Source organism: Piliocolobus tephrosceles, chromosome 5 (assembly GCF_002776525.5).
Source record: "Piliocolobus tephrosceles isolate RC106 chromosome 5, ASM277652v3, whole genome shotgun sequence".
Taxonomy (NCBI): Eukaryota; Metazoa; Chordata; class Mammalia; order Primates; family Cercopithecidae; genus Piliocolobus; species Piliocolobus tephrosceles.
In genome coordinates this window covers 132,505,522-132,528,373 of record NC_045438.1, presented here as the reverse complement: position 1 = coordinate 132,528,373, position 22,852 = coordinate 132,505,522, and the positions used below count along the sequence as shown (strand labels likewise).

Sequence of the window (22,852 nt, the reverse complement as noted above, 5' to 3'; positions counted from 1 at the left end):
TTATTTTTCTCCCAATACAAGAAGTCTGGCAGCAGGGAAATTCTAATTAATCCAGTGGCTCAGGGACATGATTAAAGACCCAGATTCCTTCTATCTTCTTGCTCTGCCATAGATGGCACAGCACGTAGGCCTTGTCCTCAGTATGGCTATCCTTGTGACCAGAAGTTGACTGTAGCAAAATAAACATTACATCCTGATGATGGCCAAAGGCAAAAAATGGGTTATTGCTTGTTTTTTTTCTTTCAGATGTTGTATTTTTCAGTGCTAGAATTCCCACTGAGGTCTTTTTACAGTTTTTATCTGCTGAGATTTCCCATCTTTTCATTCATTGTGAGCATATTTGCATTTACATTCTTGAAAATGGTTATCTGCTTTAAAATTTTTGTCTGTTAGTTTTTACATCTGGGTTATCTCAAGGTTGTTCTCCATTAATTCCTTTTTCTCTTTTGTATGGGTCACATTTTCCTGCTTCTTCTAATGTTAAGCATCTTTGAACTGTCTCTGAATATTGCAAGTGTACAGTGTAGGAACTCTGGATTTCTTCTGGTCTTCTGAAAAGTATTACTGTTTGTGCTTATTTGTTTTAGCTAGCAGTTAACTTGGCTGGACTCTCAAACTGCAAATGCTCTTCCCTCTGCTGAATAGGAGCTGAAATCTTTATTTTATTTTTTTATTTTTATTTTTGTAGAGATGAGGTTTTGCTACATTGCCCAGGCTGGTCTAGAACTCCTGGTCTCAAGCAATCCTCCTGCCTCAGCCTCCCAAAGTGCCTGGATTACAGGTGTGAGTCACTGCACCTAGCTGGGAGCTGAAATCTTAGTTTAGATCATTTAGCCTTAGCCATGCAGCTTGGAGTCTGTCCCACACGTGTGGGGTTCAGAGATTTGAGCACAGTCTATACACAGAATTTGAGGCTACTCATTTGTGGCTCCTTCTCCTTTCCAGGATTTCCTTCCTCACTTTCCAACTGTGTAGTCACCAGAACTCTGTCCTCTGATTTTTCATACCAGTACAAGTGTGAGCTTTATATCCTAGTTTTATCTACCCCACATGTCCCTGACTAGGGGCTTCCCTCAGCAAAAAAACTACAAAAAAAAAAAAAAAAAAAAAAATTCATTGCTATTCCCTTCTTCCAAGTATTGACTCCCCTCCAATATCCATGACTTTGATCACTCTTCAGGGTTTTCATAGTTGCTTTTCATAATTTTGTCATGTGGGAGGTTTGTAGTCCCATGGGAGCTACTCAGCCGCTACTGAATGCAAAATTTTTGTTAGTGTCTTTTTAAGGAGCGAAGACATCTTTCTCAGAATTCCCCAGCAGGTTTATTCTCTGTCTTATGGGCCAGAATTGTTTTCATCTGCTCTTTCTTAAACTCCTTTGTTCTGGGGTCTTTTTGTCCTGGGGAGCTTGGCTGCCCCGAAGAAGGTAAACAGAATTAGGACTTGTTTAGTTAGGAAGAAAGGGACCAGAATCCAATGCAACTTGCCACACAGAACTTTGCAGTGCCTTTAATATGAAGGTTTGCATTGTCGCTCTCCAAATGCTTATCCCAATCTCACCTGCAATCGTCCTTAAATGTACTTATTTGATTTAGAAGTCTTTTATCCACAGAGATTTGTCAGGACTAGTCTGAACTTCTGGAAGCAGCAAGGTTTCAAGGCCACCCTTTGGTTACAATGCTCAGTGTGTTACCCCACTATGGCAGTCTGGCCAGCAGGCTCTGAGTTGTATCACCATTTCCAACTCATCATGTGTTATGAACCACAGCAATGGTTCAGAGCAAAACTTTAGGTCTGAACCAATTGCTGGAACAGACCCTCCTGGTGACTAAGTGAGTATTTTCTCAGTTTTGCACAATCTGTTCCTAGAAGGTGGATTTCTCATGAAAAATCCAAAGACAAAGGGTCTTTCCTTGGAACTACAGCTAAATTTAGGACTCAGGGCTTTATTCTGCCAATTATATTTAAACTAAACTAAGCTGAGGAGGTGGTCACTTTCATGGGGTTATTGCTTTGCAGGGTATCTAGGGAACTCCTCCAAAACCGTCGATTATCTGCTGAAAGCAGTTAAAACTGTTTAAAGAAAAAAAATATTGAAAAGGATATAAATATACTAATAAAGACTATTTTGATAAAGAAAGATCCCTGTAATCCCACCACACAATGGTTTTCATTGTACGGTCCCTCTCCACACACCCACATTTTTATGTACTATATTTCCTTGATTGTAAAATGCTATCAGTTTTAAGATCCAACATTGATTTAGTAAAAGTTTTTCAGGAGAAAAAAAAACACTGCAAGAATCTAATAAGAATGACCATTAATACTATGCAGCCATAAAAAAGAACAAAATCATCCTTTGCAGCAACATGGATTTAACCAGCGGCCATTATCCTATGCAAATTAACTCAGGAACAGAAAACCAGATACCACATGTTCTCGCTTATAAGTGGGAGCTAAACAGTGGGTATTCAAGGACATGAAGATGCAACAGTAGACACGGGGACTACTAGGGAGGGAGGAGGGCAAGGGTTGAAAAACTATTGGGTACTATGCTTAGTACCTGGGTGACAGGATCCATTGTACCCCAAACCTCAGCATCACAAAATATACCCAGGTAACAAATCTGCACATGTACTCCCTGAATCTAAAATAAAAGTTGAAATTATTTTTTAAAAAAATGAATGACCATTGAGGCCAGGCTCATACCTATCATCCCAGCACTTTGGGAGGCTGAGGCAGGAGGATCGCTTGAGGCCAGGAGTTTGAGACCAGCCTGGGCAACATAGCGAGACCCCATTTCTACAAAAAATTTAAAAATTAGGCAGGTGTTGTGGTGTGTGCCTGTAGTCCTAGCTACCAGGAGGCTGAAGCAGGAGGATTGCCTGAGCCCAAGAGTTCAAGGCTGCAGTGAGCTACGACACACCACTGCACTCCAGCCTGGGTGACAGAGTATGACTCTGTCCTTAAAATGTAAAATAAGGATAAAAAATAATAAAATGGCAATTGATGGTGAGATACATCTTAATATCAGAAACCTTACAACATGAGGGGAAAATATGTGCCTTAGGATTGAGAAATATATGGAAAAAGTATATTTATTTTACCTTACTATGTATGAGGAAGTGTTTTAAATTATTTAATTTTTGAATCAGAAGCACATTCACATGGTTGAACATTCAGAAGGTGCAAAAGTATTGTCAGGGACATGTTTCCCAGCTCTCCATCTCTTGGTCCCCTCCCCAGAGGCCACCAATGTTTTCAGTCTCTTGTGTCTCATTCAGAAGCAGTTTATCCTTATATCTGCAAGTGAAGTCTTACGTTCTTTGCTCCCTTTTTTACACAAACGGTAGTATATTATACACCCTCTTCTGAACCTCATTTTTTACCTAAAATATCATACAGATGAATCCACATCAGGTCTGTTTCGATTATTTTTCTTTTTCTAAGATTACATCCTAAGCATTTCTCTATCTTTCCACATGATTGTTTTCTGGGGCAGGGAGGAGGGTGCAGGCTCTGTCGCCCAGCCTGGAGTGCATGCAGTGGTGCCATCATAGTGCACTGCAGCCTCGACCTCCCGGGCTCAAGCGATCCTCCTGCCTCAGCCTCCCAAGTAGCTGGGACCACAGGCATGCACCACCACACCTGGCTAATATTTTGTGTGTGTCTTTTGTAGAGGTGAGGTTTTGCCATGTCCCCCAGGCTGGCCTTGAACTCCTGGGTTCAAGCAATCCTCCCTCCTCGGCTTCCCAAAGTGCTGGAATTACAGACATGAGCCACCAAGCTTGACCACGATCATTTTAATGATCACTTTTAATGATTGTTCAGTTTTGTGAGGTGACTAGACCACAATTTAATAAAAAATCCCTGTTATTGGAAACTTAGGTTGTTTCCAGTGTTTTGCTATGACAGAAAGCACTGTGATGACCATCACTCATTCAACAGATATTTTTCTGACCACCATGAGTGGCGATCCTCCTGTGTACCAAAGTGTCTTCCCCTAAGGGGCTTACAGTCAAACAGCAGGAACAGCCGGGGAAGTAAATAAGGCACAGAAGTGCTCCCATCCCACAAAGAGCCTCTGAGGACAGTCTGGGCTCCCACATGAGGAAAAGGGAGGATGGGTTTACCTAGGTGTTCAGGCCAGTGTAAATTAACAAGTTAGGTTACAATTCATTCATCAGGCTTGAGAGTTTGGTGAATGTGTGTCCACCTCAGACGCAGTTCGAATCTTCATGCACTGACCATATCACTGTCCTAGGTCCTAGCTGCACTAAACTTACAAAAGTGAGAAATAAAGAATAAAAACAATTAACACTTTGTAAGCACTTGCCATGTGCCAGGGGAGGCAAGTTTAATTATTTTCCCATTTTCTAGATGAGAAAACTAAGGCACAGAGATGTCAAATAACTTGTCAAAGGTGCAACTAACATAGCTGTGTCTTGAACTAAAGACAGCCGGACTCCCTAAGTGGCCATACTGTACCGCCCTGAGAAAGGCAGCTGGACTCAACCCTGGCGGCGCATCTTGTCTTTGCTCCACGGATGCTGACCCGATCCCTTTCTCTTCTTTAAACCAGGGTAAACTCAGGGTGCCTTTATTTCTCGTTTATTGGATGAACATTTTCCTAGGAGGAGCATGGCTTTTTTTCCTCTGGGGAGAATCACCTGCCAGAACCTTTGAGATTGGGATTCTATCCCCTACTCAGGAGAGGGTGCAGAGGTTCTTCCAACCCTGCAGCCAGGCAGTGCGAGGACAGTGAGTGCCTAGGGGTGACCTAGACCTCACACAGTTGGTCCTGGGGCTACAGAAGCCCAGGCTGATCCTCTGGCTCAGATCGTCCCACCTTCCATCCACTTTCCCCTGCCCCCACCTCATCCCACCCCACTCCTGTCCCACAGACAACCCACCCATGCCCCCTGCTCCCACTCTGCCCTCAGTCCCCAGACAAAGCAAGCCTAAATCTCATCAGCCAGGCGGGGCTACGCAGCACATGTAATGAAACCTCCTTCTCCGTTTCTAATAATTCAGTTTCTTCATAGCTATTGGAACAAAAGGCCCTCTTCACCTCAGAATATTCCAAATGCCAAAACAAATAGCAGCGCATGGAAAATGTGACCATCCACAGCAATTCTTCTTTGTTTACTGTAATGGAAGTAACAATGAAAACAACATCAGAGGCTGGCAGTGAAAAATAGGTTTCCCTCCACTCGCAAGCCCCAGTCCCCTCCTCAGAAGCAACCATCCTCAGCAGTTTTATTTCTGAAATGTTACGTGCATATACATAGAGAAGCTCTTCCCCTGCCTTTTAGACATAAATGGTAGCATACTATATTGCTTGAATCCTTATTTCTTTATCGGTATTTTTCCTTCTTACCAATACATCTTGGAGAACTTTCCCTATGAGCACACCCAGGTCCACAATTATTCCTTTCAATTGCTGTAGAGAATTGCATTATGTGGCTATACCATCATTCATTTAACTAGCCTGCCATTGATATACTTTTAGGTTATTTCTGGATCTTTGCTATTACAATTGATGCTGTATTTAAAAATCCTGTGCATATATTTTTGGAGGACTCCTATGAGAATTTCTGTAGAATAAATTCCTGCAAGTATTGATTTTTAAATAGATGGTGCCAAATTGCCCACCAAGCTGCAAGTTTTTAAAGGAGACTGAATGAATAGCCTAGGCTTGACGGTCAAATCATTTAAAATAACCAAGACTTTATTTTATATGGGAGAGAATCCTGATGCCTTTAAAACATAAATCATTAACAAAAAAACATAAACTATAAAAGAAAAGAATGATACATGTTACTATATTAAAATTTAAAACTTTTTTTTTTTTTTTTGAGACGGAGTCTCACTCTGTTGCCCAGGCTGGAGTGCAGTGGTGTGATCTCGGCTCACTGCAAGCTCTGCCTCCCGGGTTTACGCCATTCTCCTGCCTCAGCCTCCCGAGTAGCTGGGACTACAGGCGCCCGCCACCTCATCCGGCTAGTTTTTTGTATTTTTTAGTAGAGACGGGGTTTCACCATGTTGGCCAGGATGGTCTCGATCTCCTGACCTCGTGATCCGCCCGTCTCGGCCTCCCAAAGTGCTGGGATTACAGGCTTGAGCCACCGCGCCCGGCCAATTTAAAACTTTTGTATCATCAAAGACACCATTAAAATGTTGACTAAAAACCACACACCTGGAGAGGATATTTGCAATGCAGTCAACGGAGCCAGTATTAGTACCAACATCTACATGTTATTAACAAAAAGACAAACACTACCCCTGCCCCGCATTCCCAAATGGAAAAAGGCTAAGAACAAGCCATTCAGAGAAAAGGAAAGTGGAACAACCAATGAATGAAATGGTGTCCAGCTTCACCAAAAAATAAGGAAAATGTAAATTAAACAACAATGAGATAGCATTTCGCACCCTTCAGACTGGCAAAACATTTCAAATCTGGTAATAACAAGAGAAGTGACGTAATTAGGTCTCTTATAAACATGCAGTGGGTGTGGAAACTGGCATGCCCCCTCTAGAGAGCAATCGAGCAACTCCTTGTAGAAATGCCCACTGTATTAACCATGCTTTCTCATTTTGTGAATTTCTTTTTTTTTTTTTTGAGACAGAGTCTTGTACTGTCACCCAGGCTGGAGTGCAGTGGCATGATCTCGGCTCACTGCAAGCTCCTCCTTCCGGGTTCACACCACTCTCCTGCCTCAGCCTCCTGAGTAGCTGGGACTACAGGTGCCCGCCAACACGCCCGGCTAATTTTTTGTATTTTTAGTAGAGACGGGTTTCACCATGTTGGCCAGGATGGTCTTGACCTCCTGACCTCGTGATCCGCCTGTCTCGGCCTCCCAAAGTGCTGGGATTACAGGCGTGAGCCATTGGGCCCGGCCTATTTTGTGCATTTTTGATGTTCTGGCATTTGTGGCCTCACTGATGAGGGAGAGGCTGCCCCTCCCAGGGCTACCCCATTCTTAGAGATAGCAGAGGGCTGGGGTGGGTGGGGCAGCAGCGCCTCTCATATGTAAACTAGCCTGTCCAGAGCCCATGCTCTGATCCACCCTCTCTATCTGGCTCTTATACTCCTAGAGGCAAAAATCACCCAGAGCCAGGCACCAGTCAAGTAGAGACCACCCCTATGACCCAGAGCCCACCACCTTGATTTGAACCAACCAGTCCTAAGCTGCTTCCCTGCCCCGACTTGCCTTTCCCACGGAAAACACCGTAAAGGCTCTGGGCTGTGCTCTCCTTTCGTCTCTTCTGCCCCCTGAGTGAACCTGGGGCTTCCCCATGTGGTCCTGCATGGCAAGGAAATGTAAGTACGTGTAATAGAAATCTCTTCAATGGCACTAGCCTCTCCATGTGGTAACTTAGTCACCTTCATCAACTGAAATCCTGTGGGTACCATTGATAAACCCACATTGTGACCTGAGAAATTCCTGTGCAGGGCCAAGGAAGGATGTACACAAGAGCGTTCACTGTGGCATTGCTGGTTACAGCAAAACACTAGAAACAATCCAAATGCCCATCAGGAGGAGAATGATACGTGTTGTCCCATGGTCTCATATTGGGTCATCAGAAAGCAGGAAAATGGAAAAGACTGGAGCCAGGGATCATAATACTGAGTAAAAACAGCAATTTGCAAAATAAATGCAATGTGTTTGTTTATGTGAAATTTTAAAAAAGATTTATAAAACAAGAGTATATATTGTTTATAAAACATATCCATGTACTGAAAGTATAAAAAACATGGAAGGGAAAGAGTCCTTTCAACCTGGAACAGGGTTCTCATGGGAAGGAAAGTGAAGGATGATACTGATGAAGAAACAGTTTGAGGAGGTTTCACCTTTACTTGTGATGTCTCATTACTTTAAAACCAGGGAAATAGCTGAGCCAAATGTAGTAAAATGTCTGGCTGGTGGGTATATGAGTGTTTGCTGCACTGGTTTGGGTACTTTATGCTAGAACTCTTTCATTATGAGAAAAAAGATACTATTTAGGCTACATGAATAATCTCAAGGTCCTACAAAATACCAACAGCTCAGGAAGCCAGCAAGCTTCTCAACTGTGCCCATCTCAGCTGTGTCAAACTTTCTCCTCTCTCCTTACATCATATCTTTAAAACTTCCTGACATTTTGGAAATGTTTAAACACTTCTACCCCCATCATGGATATGTCTACATGTTTGGTCAAGTATTCAAAAATTAAGTCACACACCTCAAAAGGCCAGTGCTACATTGGAGGGCTGTTTAATTAGTTATCGGGACCAGGCATGGTGGCTCATGACTGTAATCCGAGCACTTTGGGAAGCTGAGGCGGGCGGATCACCTGAGGTCAGGAGTTTGTGACTAGCCTAGTCAACATGGTGAAATCCCATCTATACTAAAAACACAAAAATTAGCTGGGTGTGGTGGCACATACCTGTAATGCCAGCTACTTGGGAGACTGAGGCAGGAGAATCACCTGGACTTGGGATGTGGAGGTTGCAGTGAGCCAAGATAGTGCCATTGCACTCCATCCTGGGCAACAAAAGCGAAACTCCATCTCAAAAAGAAAAAAAGAAAAAAGTTATCAGACCCCCACTCAGCCCAGACAAAAGGCTAAGAACAAGCCATTCAGAGAAAAGGAGGGGTAGGGAAGAGAAAAAAAAAAATCTACTTCTCAGCTTCTAACAAAAATAAGTTGGTAAACAATTTCTAAAAGTATATAAAAATTTTCAAATTAAGTTCTTCAGAATTTTCATGAATCAGAGTTATTTTACCTACAATAACAAAGTATCTATACCTTAAAGTATTTCTTTTGTTTTTACTAAAAGCAAAAGGCATATTTCATTCATTCTTTCAAAATAAGGGCTACATTTTACTAGAAATATTTAAGAGCCCTTGCATTGGCCATGAGGTTTTTAGCAGCAAATATCAAGGGAACAGTGACTAAAAGCAAAGACATTGAGTTATCTGTCATAATAGGAAGCACACACACGAATGGTATGGGGGTTGGTGCAGTCACACAAGAATCTCATCCAGACCCAGGATTTTTCTTGCTTTTTCTTATACGATTTTTGGTGCCTTAGCCAGCCTTCAAATTTGCACTCAATAATACCCACCCTCTGGTATCCACTTTTCCTAGATTTTACCAGGGCTGGTCTGGGTGACCAATAGAATATAGCTGAGATTACATCAGAGGTTAGGTTATAAAAAGGCTGCAGCTCCTGTCTTGGGTTCACATGCTCGCCTTCCCTTGTTCTCTCTCACTCTCTTCATCTCTCACTGAAGAAAGTCAACTGCCAAGTCATGAGCCACCCAATGGAGAGGCCCACTTGATGAGGCACTAAAGCTTTTGTCAACATTGACCAAGAACTGATACCCACTGGCAACCAGAAGGGTGGGTTTGGAAGTGGGTTCTTTAGCTCCAGTGGGCCTTGAGATGACTGCGACCCTGGCTATTAGCCTGAATGCAACCTTGAGAGACAAGAGCGAGAACCACCTGCTAAGCCGTTTGCAGTTTCCTGACCCTCAAAAATGGTGTGAGATAATACATGCTTGTTTGAAAGTGCCATGTTTCAGGGTAAATTGTCATGAAGCAATGGATAACCAATACACTCAGTGTGTCTGCCATGTTTCCCCTGACGGAGGTAAAACAGCTGTTATAGATCCACACACCATATGCTCCCAGGACAGTGTCTCTGGCAGGAAGAAAAGGGGATGGAGCTACCGGGGTCTTCCTATGTGCCTTTTACCTTTTATCAAGGAGGGAAATCTTTCCAAGAAGTAATCCAGCAGAGTCCCTGTTACTTCTCATGTCCGGGGGTGGGGTCTGATGATTACCGTAAGCTCATGATTCACTCTTAGCTGAAACTGAGGACTAGGCCTTTCAGCTGCTTTACAGGGAGGTGAGCAAGGAGCAAGTGGGCCGGAGATGGCTGCTGGTAACCAGCAACAGTCTCTGCCAGCCTCCCACGGGCTCCGTTTATCTGATTGTTTGCACCTGGTATCCTTTATACTCCGTATTTACTGTAAGCTGGACGTTAGGCCTCAATTAGATTCAGGTGACATCGTTTTGGCACAAATATTCACAGGTGATGTTGTGACCTTCCTACTCGACCGAATCAAGAAACTACCAGGTTCTTCACTAAATTAACATTTTCAGGATGTAAGCAGAGGGTGATACCCCATCAGGCAAAAGCCAATCTGGAATCTATGTGCATCTTTCTCCCCAGTATCTGTCCTGGGTGGCTTCACATATCTTAAACTTATGGGAAGTCCAGGTTCTTCTAGAAATTCATTTTGGGTTGTCTTGTTGGAAGTGTGTGTGATAAGCAATCTGTTTCTCCCACGTGATTTCCTGGGGTTGATGAGTCATACAAGCAGTGTTAACTTCGTTAAAAAACACCTGCGAAGATCATGAGATGACTAAAAATCAAATGCAGAGATGCTGGAAAGCGATTCTTCCTCGATGTCATTCGCTTGAAGTTCTTAGGGTGTGAGCAGAGGGTCAGGAACGAGGGCGAACGAAAGGAACCTTCTCAGGAGTTTAGCACCCAGCAGAGGACAGGCTGAGGCCTGCTACTCACCAGCCCTTATTAGCTGTGGAGACCGGTCTGCCAGGCTCAGTCTTTGGGGTCCAGGTTAGCAGCTCCTTCATGGCCTTCCCAGGCACAGTCACGGATTTCTGGCTGACGTGTTTGCATGGAGGAGGCTGTGTGGCACTGCTGTCTCCACGTCCACAGGGAACAGAAATGTATGTACATTCATGGAAGTCAGCCAGGTCCAAGGAGGTGGGGACAATGGGGGCCATGTCAGGATGCGCTGTCTGTGAACGGGTGGTGTGTCCCCAGTGGCCCCAGGTGCCTGCAGCTCATGTACAGCAGGTGGCCTTGCTTTCTGTTTCACTGGGATGACCCAGAAAAAGAAACTTATCCATAGCTGTCTTCCCCTCAACATGACCCCATGCCCTCCTCCACCGCTTACCCTTCTCTGCTGCTCAGTGGCAGGGGCCTCTGTCCTTGGTTCTGGTGCCATTTCTGCCCCCGCATGGACAGTGCCCATGTCTTGCTGTCATCTCAGATGCATCTTAAAGTAAAATCATCCTCTACCCAGCTTCCCCACATCTATCCCAGTTTCCCTAACTCTGCTGAAGACAGCCCCACTCCTCCCTACCCCCAGGCTAAAAATGAGGCCTCAGCCTTGACTCACCCTGCCCATCCAACCAGTCCCTCGTCCTGAGAGTCTTCTGCAGCAATAACTTCATTAACTTGTCTTCCTGCAGCTGCCACCCTGGCCTGGCCACCATCATCCTAGGAGAATGGGCCACCATCCTCCTTCCTCATTCTCCAGCCCCATTCTCATCTTCCTTCCAACGCTCTGCTTGAGACCTCTCCAAGCTCCTCCTCATGTCGCATGTGGATCAAGCCTTCCCCTTTGGACCCTGCCTTTCTATTCCACCATATCTCTGGGGTCTATCTGTTCCAGAAGCCTTGACTCTTACTACCCTCTGATAACCTCAGACGTGCCGTGTACCAGGCATCCTACAGCCATTACCTTTAGCCTTTACGGCTACTGTGCAGCATAGGAATGACAGTATTGTCCCTTTCACAGATGAGAAAAACTGAGGCCCAGAGAGATCATGCACAGGTCACACTGCCTGTAAATAGCAGAACTGGGATCCAACGTCATGACTCAGAAGGGCTCTCATCCAAAGTCCTTCATCCTGTGAAACAGGTCCCATGACACTGCTTCCCTCCTCTACCAGGGGCTCTTGCTGTGCCTTGTCCCAGTGCCCTGCCTGCTCCTCCCAGCTGCCTCCAGTCCTGCAGCCCACACCTCCGCACAGCTCCTCCGATGTTCCAGCCCACACTGCTCAGCCCTGCCTCTTAAATTTTCTGGCAGGAATCTCAGCCCTGCACAGTTTAGTACTTAATTATAGATTGCCTTGTACGGTTCTCTGCTTATTTCACATTTGCCTGTCTTGTTCCCAAGAAGCCTGCAAATGTCTGATTTGGGGATGGAGCTTCTATGTTCTCTTGTCCCCCCAGGGCCCCGACACAGCACAGGACTGGGCACACAAACACTCAGTGGAGCTGACTTGACCTCCCAGGAAGGGGGCAGGGTCTCTGCTGTCCAAAAACTGACTGGACTCCACCCTGACACACCCGCCCCCACCCCAGCAATATGCCTCAGATATCTGCACACACACGCACACATGCATACACACACACGTACGCACACACGCTTTTTCTAATCTAAAGCTCTCTTTTCAACCTGAGGCAATGATATGCCTGGAATTACCTACCCAAGACGGAAAACTCCCTCCTAACTGAAGCCTGGCCTTGCCCTCATTGTGGAATTCCCATGCAGATCAGTGAGTCCACTAGAATGGTGCGAGCTCCCCAGGAGCGGGGAAGCCACTGATGTCACATCCTGACAGAGAGGCTGGAGCTGGATTGGCACTTGGTGGAGGCCTTGGTGTCTTGATTCTGATTCTGGTCCTGTTGCTGTGTGGTCTTTGAGGGGAGCGGGAGATGCAATCTTGCCGTCTTTGTTATATCTCCATGAGGGGACATTTTGTGGGTGTGAGGATCACTCCTCCCCATCAGGACCACATGATACAGCTCCTCAGGGGGCAGAACCGCAGCCCCTGGAGCTAACCCTGGTCCTCTCACACCACCTCCCTTACCAAAATGTCTGTCTGCCCTGACCCTGACATCCCCACAGGTGACCTTCCCAGCTGCTCCTCCTTAGGGTTAAACGTTGCTATCTCAAACTTCTCATTTCTGAGCGGGAGGAAGAGCACACAACACGAAGCCTCACACACTTAGAATGATCTAGATTTCAGGCTGATTTCTTCCTGCACACTTAGAAGATAGCATGAGGGCTTGGGGCTTCGCGAGAGGGTACTGACCAAGGTCACAGGGTCCGTGAAGGGCCCAGGAGCAGAGACAGAGAGAGGTGCAGAGGCGGTGGTGGGTGGGGCTCCCAAAGTCAAACTTCTCTTACAATTTTACCCAGGGCCGATGCTAACATGTAAATAAACAGACAAGTGAACAAACAAAGGGGTGTTTATATAAGAAAAACAAATAAAAATGCTTGTGTAACACATCACACATACCACACAGCCTGAAGGAGCCCAGGAGGGGCATCTCTTTGGGGATGTCCTAAAGAGACAGGGTGGGCACCGTCCTCCTGGAGGGAGGCGGGCTTGGAAGCCCTTCACTGCTGTAGGAGCATGTTGGGGAGGGAGGTGTCCACCGATAACCATCACGGAGGTTTTGCAACTGAATGTTGCAGCTGAGGACTGGGCAGAGCCTGCCTCCTTGGGCATGGCCCTTTGTCGGGGAGCAGTGAATGCGCCCTGGTGTACCACGGATGGGCAGAGGGCTGAGGATCCTGTGCCTGAGATGAATCTAGCCAAGAAATGAAGCCAGCGGGGGTCTCACAGGATCAGGACCCTGCTCACACACCGGGGGGCCGTCTGCATCTCATCCTGGGGCCCCTTTCCAACCTTTGGGGCTGCCTCCTGGCGGAGCGTAACAGGCCGAGGCAGCTTCCTGAGCAGCCTGAGGTTGCTCCAGCTGGGTAGAGACGGCCACATTCCAAGCTCCAGGGTGGCAGGGAAGCTGGGCAGGGAGTTTCCTACAGGGAGCGGCAGCCCAGGCTCGGGCAGGCAAGCACTGAAGGGTGGTTCCTCCTTCCGCGGAAAGCCAGAGGCCGAGGAGATGGAAGAACAGGTGTTCAAGGGGGACCCGGATACCCCTCACTCCATCTCCTTCTCGGGCAGTGGATTCCTCTCCTTCTACCAGGCCGGGGCTGTGGATGCCCTGCGGGACCTGGCACCCCGGATGCTGGAAACAGCCCACCGCTTCGCGGGGACATCGGCGGGTGCTGTGATCGCCGCCCTGGTCATCTGCGGGATTGAAATGGGTAAGGCCTGTGTTCTGGGTCCCCTGGGAAATCTCTTGGGGGATTCCACAGAGACAGAAGAAGCCTGAGGGAGGCTGGGGATGCTTTGGGGGACAAAGCCAGGCCTGGGTGGCAGGAAGGGAAGGGAAGAGCTGGTTGGAGTAGGACAGCAGCAGCTGTGACATTTGAAGGTTGGGGTCTGCAAGTCCCCAGTCTCTGACCTGCAGGGTGAGCCTGGACCCCTGTCCCTCTCCCTCAGTGCCCTTACCTGTGAGATGCTCTGTCTCCCAGCGCCTGGGAGAGTGAAGGGCAGTATCTCCCTCAAACATTGAACATGGTGCTGTCAGAAGCTACACCGCAGCACAATCATACATTGGGGTTCAGCGTTGCTCCTGCCTGGCCTCTTTCAAAATGAACATACCCTTGGGAGAGGCAACTCTTCAAATCTCTATCACCCTGATTGGAATGTATTGTCCACCATTTCCAGGTGGCTGGAAAGACAAACGCCCCGAGGCTGGAAGGGTAGACAGGAGAGAGCCCAGAGTGGGAGAAGAATAGGAAGGGGTGGGGAGAGAATAGAGAAGCTCTCACTTCACCTCTGCCCTGCCGGTCCGGGAGCCCCGACGAGAAGGACTGCTACACTGCGCACCCGGAGAGAGAAGCCGTCCCAGGCCGCAGAGGCGTCTAGCAGCCCCGAGGAGCAGGCCCAACAGCCTAGTGGGCTGCCTTGGAGGGGCATTTATTCATTTACGGAGCTCCTGTTCTAGACGGGGCCATGTTCCAGGCACTGAGGACAAAGTCCCTGCCCTTCTGGAGCAGAAATTCTAGAGAAAAAAACAGATAATAAACATCGAAACAAGGCATCTTCTAGGATAAAGTCGGGAAGTGATATGATCCATGAATAAAATTAAAGCAGGAAAGGGACTGAGAATAAAATGGAGACTATTTTAGGAAGGTGGTCAGGGAAGCCTTTCTGAGGAGGTAACATTCAAGCCTAGAGCTGGGTATGGTGACAGAACAAGCTACTGGGAGCTCCTGAAAAGGAGAATTCCTGGTGAAGGAGCAGCCACAAAGCCTGTAGTGTGGAAAAGGTGGTGGGAGGTCAACACGGGCCAGGTCGTGTGGCCTTAGTGGCAAGCTCTGATCTCACCTAAGAGAGGGAGCACAGGCGGCTGTGACAGCGGGTGGGGAGGGGCAGAGAGCGTGAGCTCCTCACGTGGGATCCCAGCTCTGCCGTTTCATGATGCATGCCCAAAGCAAGTTATTGAACGTTCTGCGCCTCTGTTTCTCTATCTAGAAAAGGGAGATCCTAGTCGCGCCTGGTTCCCGGCATTGTTATAGCAGCCGTCTCCGGCGTTTTTGACACCAGGGACTGGTTTTGTGGAAGACGATTTTTCCACACACCAGGGTTGGTGGGGGATGGTTTCAGAATGATTCAAGTGTATTGCATTTGTTGTGCAGTTTACTTATATTATCATTACATTTTAATATATAATGAAATAATTATACAACTCACCATAAGGTAGAATCAGAGCCCTGAGCTTGTTTTCCTGCAAGTAGACAGTCCCACCTGAGGGTGATGGGAGCCAGTGACAGATCATCAGGCATTAGATTCTCATAAGGAGTGTGCAACCTAGATCCCTCCCATGCACAGTTCACTAGAGGGTTCACGCTCCTATGAGAATCTGGTGCCGCCACTGATCTGACAGGAGGCAGAGCTCAGGCGGTAACGTGAGCAATGGGGAGCCACTGTAAATACAGATGAAGCTTCTCCTGCTGCTTACCTCCTGCTATGCAGCCTGGTTCCTAACAGGCCACAGACCTGGGGCCGTGGCCTGGGGGTTGGGAACCCCTGGTTATAGGATTGGCTGAGCTAATATGAATCCCTGCTTAGAACAATACATGGCACATGGCAAGTGTTCAGAATGTGGCAACCATCTGATTAGGCTTCTTAAGATCTCTGACCGATGGGCAGAGTGTGTTTGAGGGAGCAAGGTGGAAACTAGATGAGGGAAGAGATTGGGTTCAGGATGTGCTTTGAAAGTAGAGGCCATGAGACTTGCTGGAGGGCCAGCTGGGCTGTGTGAGGGAGTGGCTGCAGACAATAGCTCCTCCTAGCCCAAGCAGGGTACTTCCTGGCTGGGGACCTCTATGCTGGGTGGAAAGTCTTTATTTTAAAGAATAATAGTAATGCCCATTCACTGAGTACCTCTAATATATAAGATTTTTTTTCTTTTTAATATCTCACAAGTAATAAACACATTTTTCTCACTGGACAAAATTCAAACAATGTGAAAATGTATAGAGTAAAAGTAGAAAGTAGAAAGAGGCCAGGCACGGTGGCTCATGCCTGTAATCCCGGCACTTTGGAAGGCTGAGACAGGTGAATCAGGAGTTCAAGACCAACCTGGCCAAATGGCGAAACCTCTTCTCCACTAAAAAAATACAAAAATTAGCCAGGCGTGGTGGTGCACACCTATAGTCCCAGCTACTCGGGAGGCTGAGGTGGGAGATTGCTTGAACCCCAGAGGCGGAGGTTGCAGTGAGATCGTGCTGCTACACTCCAATTTAGGTAACAAAGCCAGACTCTGTCTCAAATAAATAAATAAATAAATAAATAAATAAATAAATAAATAGTAGAAAGAAAGCCTCCATTTGCCTGGGTGCCCCTAATCCCACCGTCTCTCCTCTAGCCAGTGCTAAGGGCTAGGCATGGATCTTTCCAGATCTTTTTAACGCACAGTCTTCTGTGAATGCAGCCGTTAATGGCTCTTCCACAGTGAACTCCAGGCCTTCAGAATTGGGCTAGGGTGACAACCCCCACTCTGTCCTGGAGTCACAGAATTCGTGCCTTGGAAACACCTGGTGCAGGGATTCTCCTTCCTTTTCCAGGCACCTGCGTTGCTCATCTGCTCCATTACTCTCACTCTTCTGTCTTTATGTCATCTTAAAATATAGCATCTGGGCGCAGTGGCTCATGCCTGTGATCCCAGTACTTTGAGAGGCCAAGGCAGGAAGATTGTGTGGGTCCAGGAGTTCAGGACAAGCCTGAGTAATACAGGGAGACTCCATCGCAAAAAAAAAAAAATTTGAAAATTAAAAAAAATAATAAATAACAAAAAAAAAAAAAAAAAAAAAAAAAGAAAAAAGAAAGAAAGAAAGAAAAAGACTTTTCAGAACTAATTTAACTCATTCAGTTTGATGAATACCGCTGCAAGCCTACTTGGCCAGGCTGTGATGGTCATGGATGGCAGTGGTGGGAACTAAAACCTATAAAAAGGACATCAAGCAGTGGGGTGTAATCAAGGACTAGACTGTGGGCTGCTCATAATGATGGCAGAAGTCCAGGGAAGGGTGAGGGAGGTGTGTGTGGGACTCACTCTGTCCACTCAGCAGTATGTTTATGAGACTTGTCAGTGTCACTCCAGTCTAGTTCATTCAGTCATTTTAACTGCCATGCAATTTACTCTTAACTAGCACTTCCTTTATATCAGGCACCATTCTACCTCTGGCATATTAACTCATTCAGTCCTCACAACAGCCCTCCCAGGTGAAAACTGTTATGATCCCCATTTTACAGAGGAGGAAACTGAGTCACAGAAAATTTAAATAACTTGTCTACAGTCACACGAATGCACTTGGTAAAGCTAGAATTTGAACCCAGTCTGGCCAGAATCTACATTCTTATCCTTTAAATTGCCCTGCTTAACAATGCAATGTTAAGGGGTGCGGAGGCAGGGTCGGGGAGTCTCTCTGAGCCGGTGGAATTTCCACACAGAACTGAAGTGGGTAAGAGAATGAGCCCAAGAATATCTTGGGGACAGCATTCTATGTAAAACAAAAATCCCTTCGTTAGTTAGAAGCCGAAAAGGAACCAGGGCTAGGTCTCCGGTTTTTCTTCAAGTCTCTGTATTCCTATGCCACAGTACAGTTAGTCATTTTATTGATGGATATGACCAATTTCCTTGTTGTTACAACCATGCTTGTTTGTGTCTCCCATGCTCACACGGAATGTATATCATTCTAGGGTATTTGTGTCATTAACTTTGTTATTGACTTTGATAAGTTACTCTCCAAAGCAGTTGTACCAATTTAATCACAAGCAGCAGATATGAGTTCTAATTTCCCCACAATGTCACACTTGAAAATCTTATGCCAATCTAACAAATGTGAAATTGTATCTCATCTACTGTATTTAATCTACCTATCCTGATTGCTAGTGATGTTCAGCATCCCCACGTACTTATTGGCCACTGACGTTTCCTCTTCTGCAACTTGCCTGCTCACCACATTTCCCTGCTTTTTCCTACTGAGTTATCTTTTTTCTTTAATGTGTAGATGTTCTTTGTATTTTCTGTACACTTATCATTCACCAGTTATTCACAATGCACCTCTCTTTTCCCACTCTATTTCTTGTATTTTTATTTTGCTTTGATGTCTTTAGTTACTCAGATTTTAATTTTAATACTGTCAAATGTATCCATCTTTTCATCTTACAATTTGGGTTTTGTTTTGTTTTTGAGACTGGGTCTCATTCTCTCACCCACATCAGAGTGCAGTGGCACATTCATGGCTCACTGCAGCCTCGAACTCCCAGGCTCAAGTGATCCTCCTGCATCAGCCTCCTGAGTAGCTGGGACCACAGGTGCATGCCACCATGCCCGGCTAATTTTAAAAATTTTTTCGTAAAGTCAGGGTCTCACTATGTTGCCCAGGCTGGTCTTGAACTCCTGGGTTCAAGCGATCCTCCCTCCTCAGCCTCCCAAAGTGCAAGGGTTACAGGTGTAAACCACTGCACCTGGCCATCCTCTTATATAATATGTGTTATAAAATATCTTTATTACAATGATTTCTTCTACATTGTCTTTCAAAAGTTTTAAAGTTTTCATATTTAGGTTAATTCCTCAGGAATTCATTTTGTTGATGGTTGAGGTAGAGATCTAATTTTTAAATTGTTTTGCCATGTGATAGCCAATTAGAGGCTATCTCGACACTTACTTGAAATGCTGCATCTGGAATATTCAAGTGTCTCTTCTGTTGGCTCATTTGTCTATTTCTGTTTTAATCATTATAGTCTTATAATAAGGGGTTCGTCACCTATGACAAGCCATCTCCTCCTTTTCCTCCTCCTTTTTTCTTCTTCAAATATTGCCTCCATTATGTTTGGCCCTTTCCCCGCCCCATGTGAAAAGCTCTGCTGGGCTTTTGACTGAAATTGCATCTTCCCATTTATAAATACAGTTGATCTTTCTATTCTGGTCTTTTATTTGTCCTTCAGTAAAGATTTTGTGTGTTTTATTAGATTTATTTTTCCCTTGTAGTTTTATTTTTTATTGCTATGGGAAATGGGATCTTTTTTTTACCTATAGCATTTTCTTTCTTTCTTTCTTTTTTTTTTTCTTTTGAGACAGAGTGTTGCTCTGTTGCCCAGGCTGGCATGCAGTGGTGTGATCTCAGCTCATTGCAATCTCTGCCTCCTGGGTTCAAGAGATTCTTCTGCCTCAGCCTCCTGAGTAACTGGGCTTACAGGCACCCCTCACCACACCCAGCTAATTTTTGTATTTTTAGTAGAGACCAATTTCACCATATTGGTCAGGCTGGTCTCGAACTCCTCACCTTAAGTAATCCACCCACCTTAGCCTCCCAAAGTGCTGGGATTACAGGCATGAGCCACCACACCCAGCTGGCATTTTCTGAGGCCCTCCTCAAGGTCATGTCCCTACTTTTGTAGCCAGCTTGGGGCTTTTCTGTCCTGAGATCCTGTGTTTTTTTCCTGTGAAAGCTGAGGTGGCAGAGGTGCATCTTCTGGCATGTATGCCCAGTTTTGCGACCAGGCCAGTTCAAGTCACATGCAAATGTTTGTAAAAGCACTTAACACAGTGCCTGGTTTTTACTAGAGAGGTGGTAACCTTCATTAATCCATTCATTCACCTAGGAGGGGTGGTCTCCGTGACTGCCACTGGGGGGTCCAGAGTTCCCAATCTTGTCAGAAGTAGGGTTGGAAACATGCCTTGAAGCTGCATTTGCATAATTTTGAAAAATAAAATGTTTCTTATTGAAGAATAGTGATTTGGCAGACTTAAAACCCTACTCCCACTTAAGCTACTTCTTGGCACCTTTCTCCCCATAAAAAACTAGCAAGCCAGTCTGTCCCTCCCTTCCTTCCTTCCTTCCTCCCTTCCTCCCTTCCTTCCTCCCTCCCTCCCTTCCTTCCTTCTGTGTTAGTTGAGCATATACTAGGCCCTGCAGAGGATGTGAAGATATAACACAAAATGAAACTCTGATCTTGCTACAAGGAGCTTACAGTCCACTCAAACTTAAAGGCAGCTACCAAATAGTTATAATGCAAGAAAGTTCCAATTGAGCCTGGTGCGGTGGCTCACACCTGTAATCCCAGCACTTTGGGAGGCCGAGGCAGGTGGATCACGAGGTCAGGAGATCGAGACCATCCTGGCTAACACAGTGAAACCCCGTCTGTACCAAAAATACAAAAAATTAGCGGGGTGTGGTGTCGGGCGCCTATAGTCCCAGCTACTCGGGAGGCTGAGGCAGGAGAATGGCGTGAACCCGTGAGGCAGAGCTTACAGTGAGCTGAGATCGTGCGCCACTGCACTGCAGCCTGGGCGACAGAGCAAGACTCCGTCTCAAAAAAAAAAAAAAAAAAAAGAAAGTTGCAACTGAATGTTAGAGAATTATAAGGCATAGGAGCGCAGAGGGATGGAGAAAACGCTTCCAAACATGGAAGGCCTCATAGAAGTGGCATTTGGGCTAGTCCGTGCTTGAAAGGTGAATAGAAGTTGGACAGGTAGAGACAGGTTGGGCAGGAATCAAGGCTTCTAGCAAGGACATAGCATGACAACACAACAAAGCCACGCAGTGGGGAAACGTGATGCCTCCAGAGCATAGTAAACAGTGCAAGTCAACTAACGTCGGGAATTGAAAGGTGTAGCCTCTCCTGTGGTCCAAGTGCCCCCTGCCATGTCTGCACTCCAGCTAGTCAGAAAGGGAAATGGGAAGGGCACAGTCCTTTAGAGCAGGACTTGGAGGTGACATATGTCCTGTCAGCTACATCCCATGGATTGGAATTTAGTCATATGGTCACACCTGACTGCAAGAGAACCTAGGAAATGTAGACTTTATTTTGGGAGGCCATGTGGCCAGCTAAAAATCAGAGGTTCAATTACGAAAGAAGAAGGGGAGAATGGATATTGGGGACAACTAGCAGTCCGCGTTGCAACAACCATAATCAATGGCATGAGGATCCTGGAGAAACTCTGCCCCTGCCTGAGACCAAGATGAAGACTTCATAATCACAAAGTTGGCCAGGTGCCGTGGCTCGTGCCTGTGAGCCCAGAATTTTGGGAGGCTGAGGTGGGAGAATTGCTTAGGGCCAAGAGTTTGAGGCCAGCCTGGGCAATAAAGTGAGACCCTGTTTCTACAAAAAGTAAAATAATTAGCCAGGTGTGGTGGCTTATCCCTACAGTCCTACCTACTCAGGAGGCTGAGGTGGGAGGATCCCTTGAGCCCAGGAGTCTGAGGCTGCAATGAACTACAGTTGTGCCACACTGCACTCCACCCTGGGCGACAGAGTGAGATCATGTCTCTAAAAACAAACAAACAAACAAATAATCACAAAGTCAAGTCCAGTTTGTTGTCTGGGAAAAGGCTCAGCTCTGGCCCACCAGCAGCTGCCCTTCTGGCAGTGGGAGCATGAGAGCTTCGGTCTTGCAGCAAGGGGCCTGGGCAGTGTACCATGGCACCGACTGTGTCCCCTGCCTAGAATGACCCTCTGCCCCCCTTTCAGAGAGAAAACCTTCTCCCCAGACACCATCCCATTTTACCCCACTCCATCTCTCTTTTCCATGATGTCCAGTTTGCCCATAAAATCTGTCCACCTATTCTAGCATTTGATGTTGTACAGTTTTAACTGTTACAGATACGGTGTCTCATTTCATCAACTAGGTTGGTTGGGCAATCTGAGATCTTGTGGGTCCTATGGCTCCCACAAACTGCTCATAAAACAAGAGCTCCTTGATAAACTCCTGGTGTTTGCTGGCTATTGGCCAGTGTGACACTGAATGTGTCTTTGCAATTTGTATTTTGTAGTTTCCCTGGCTCTTGGATGATTTTCTGTGGTTATGGATATGGATAATGCTAGGATATTCCAGTGTCAAGGTCAGCAAGTCCAACTCCCTCATTTTACAGGTAATTGTATTTAGACCCTGGGAGAGAAAGTGACTAGTTGGAGACAGACTTCACTTAGGTCAATAGTTTCCAAACTGTGTTCCAGGGATCCGTAGGGTTCTGCAGATGGGGAGGAAAAGCAGGGGACAGACACATCGGAAGCCCTGGCTGCACTAGTACAGCCCTGCTGTTGTCCATCTCATACATGGGGGATCTTTCTAAAATTATATTTGAAGAAAATCTTTCAGTAATTTCTTTTAAAGTTTGAGAATCGCTGTTTGAGCCCGGTTCCCACAAGATGCAGACAAGGAGGTTAAGGATCAGATTTTGGCGGAATTACAGTGATGAAATAGATGATTCATTTGCTCATTCATTCTAGGTCCTGGGGATCTGGCAGTGAACAAAGCAGTGAATGTTCACCCTCATGAAACTGACATTCTCTTGGTGAAATTAAACCATAGAAAATTAAACATATAAAAAAGGCCAGCATGCATGCTCAAAGGAGAAGATAAAGCAGGGAAAGGATGGGAGAGTGACACAAGGGCACAGTGTTGGGTGGGCTGGCCTGTGAGGGCCCCTCTGAGGTGGATGAAGCTAGGAGAGAGCCACGTGCAGTGAGGGAAGAGAGTTCCAGGCTGAGAGGTCTGCAGGGGTAGTTACCCCCCGGTGCAAACATGCTTGTGTTCTCAGAAAGGGAGGTGGCTTGTCCCTCTGGACAGGAAACAGGCTTCAAAGGGATCTTGCAAAACACATGAGCGATCCAG

General features: G+C 46.1%; 1 protein-coding gene across 1 annotated transcript in view; it reads left to right on the top strand.

Annotated features, from left to right (window-relative positions):
• The first annotated feature begins 13,720 nt into the window (after positions 1-13,720).
• The window catches only part of PNPLA1 (patatin like phospholipase domain containing 1), a 46,136-nt gene continuing 37,004 nt past the window's right edge, over positions 13,721-22,852 (top strand). Inside the window, exon 1 of the mRNA XM_023212471.2 lies at positions 13,721-13,925. Coding sequence (XP_023068239.2) covers positions 13,721-13,925 — 205 coding nt within the window. The remainder of the gene's footprint in view (positions 13,926-22,852) is intronic.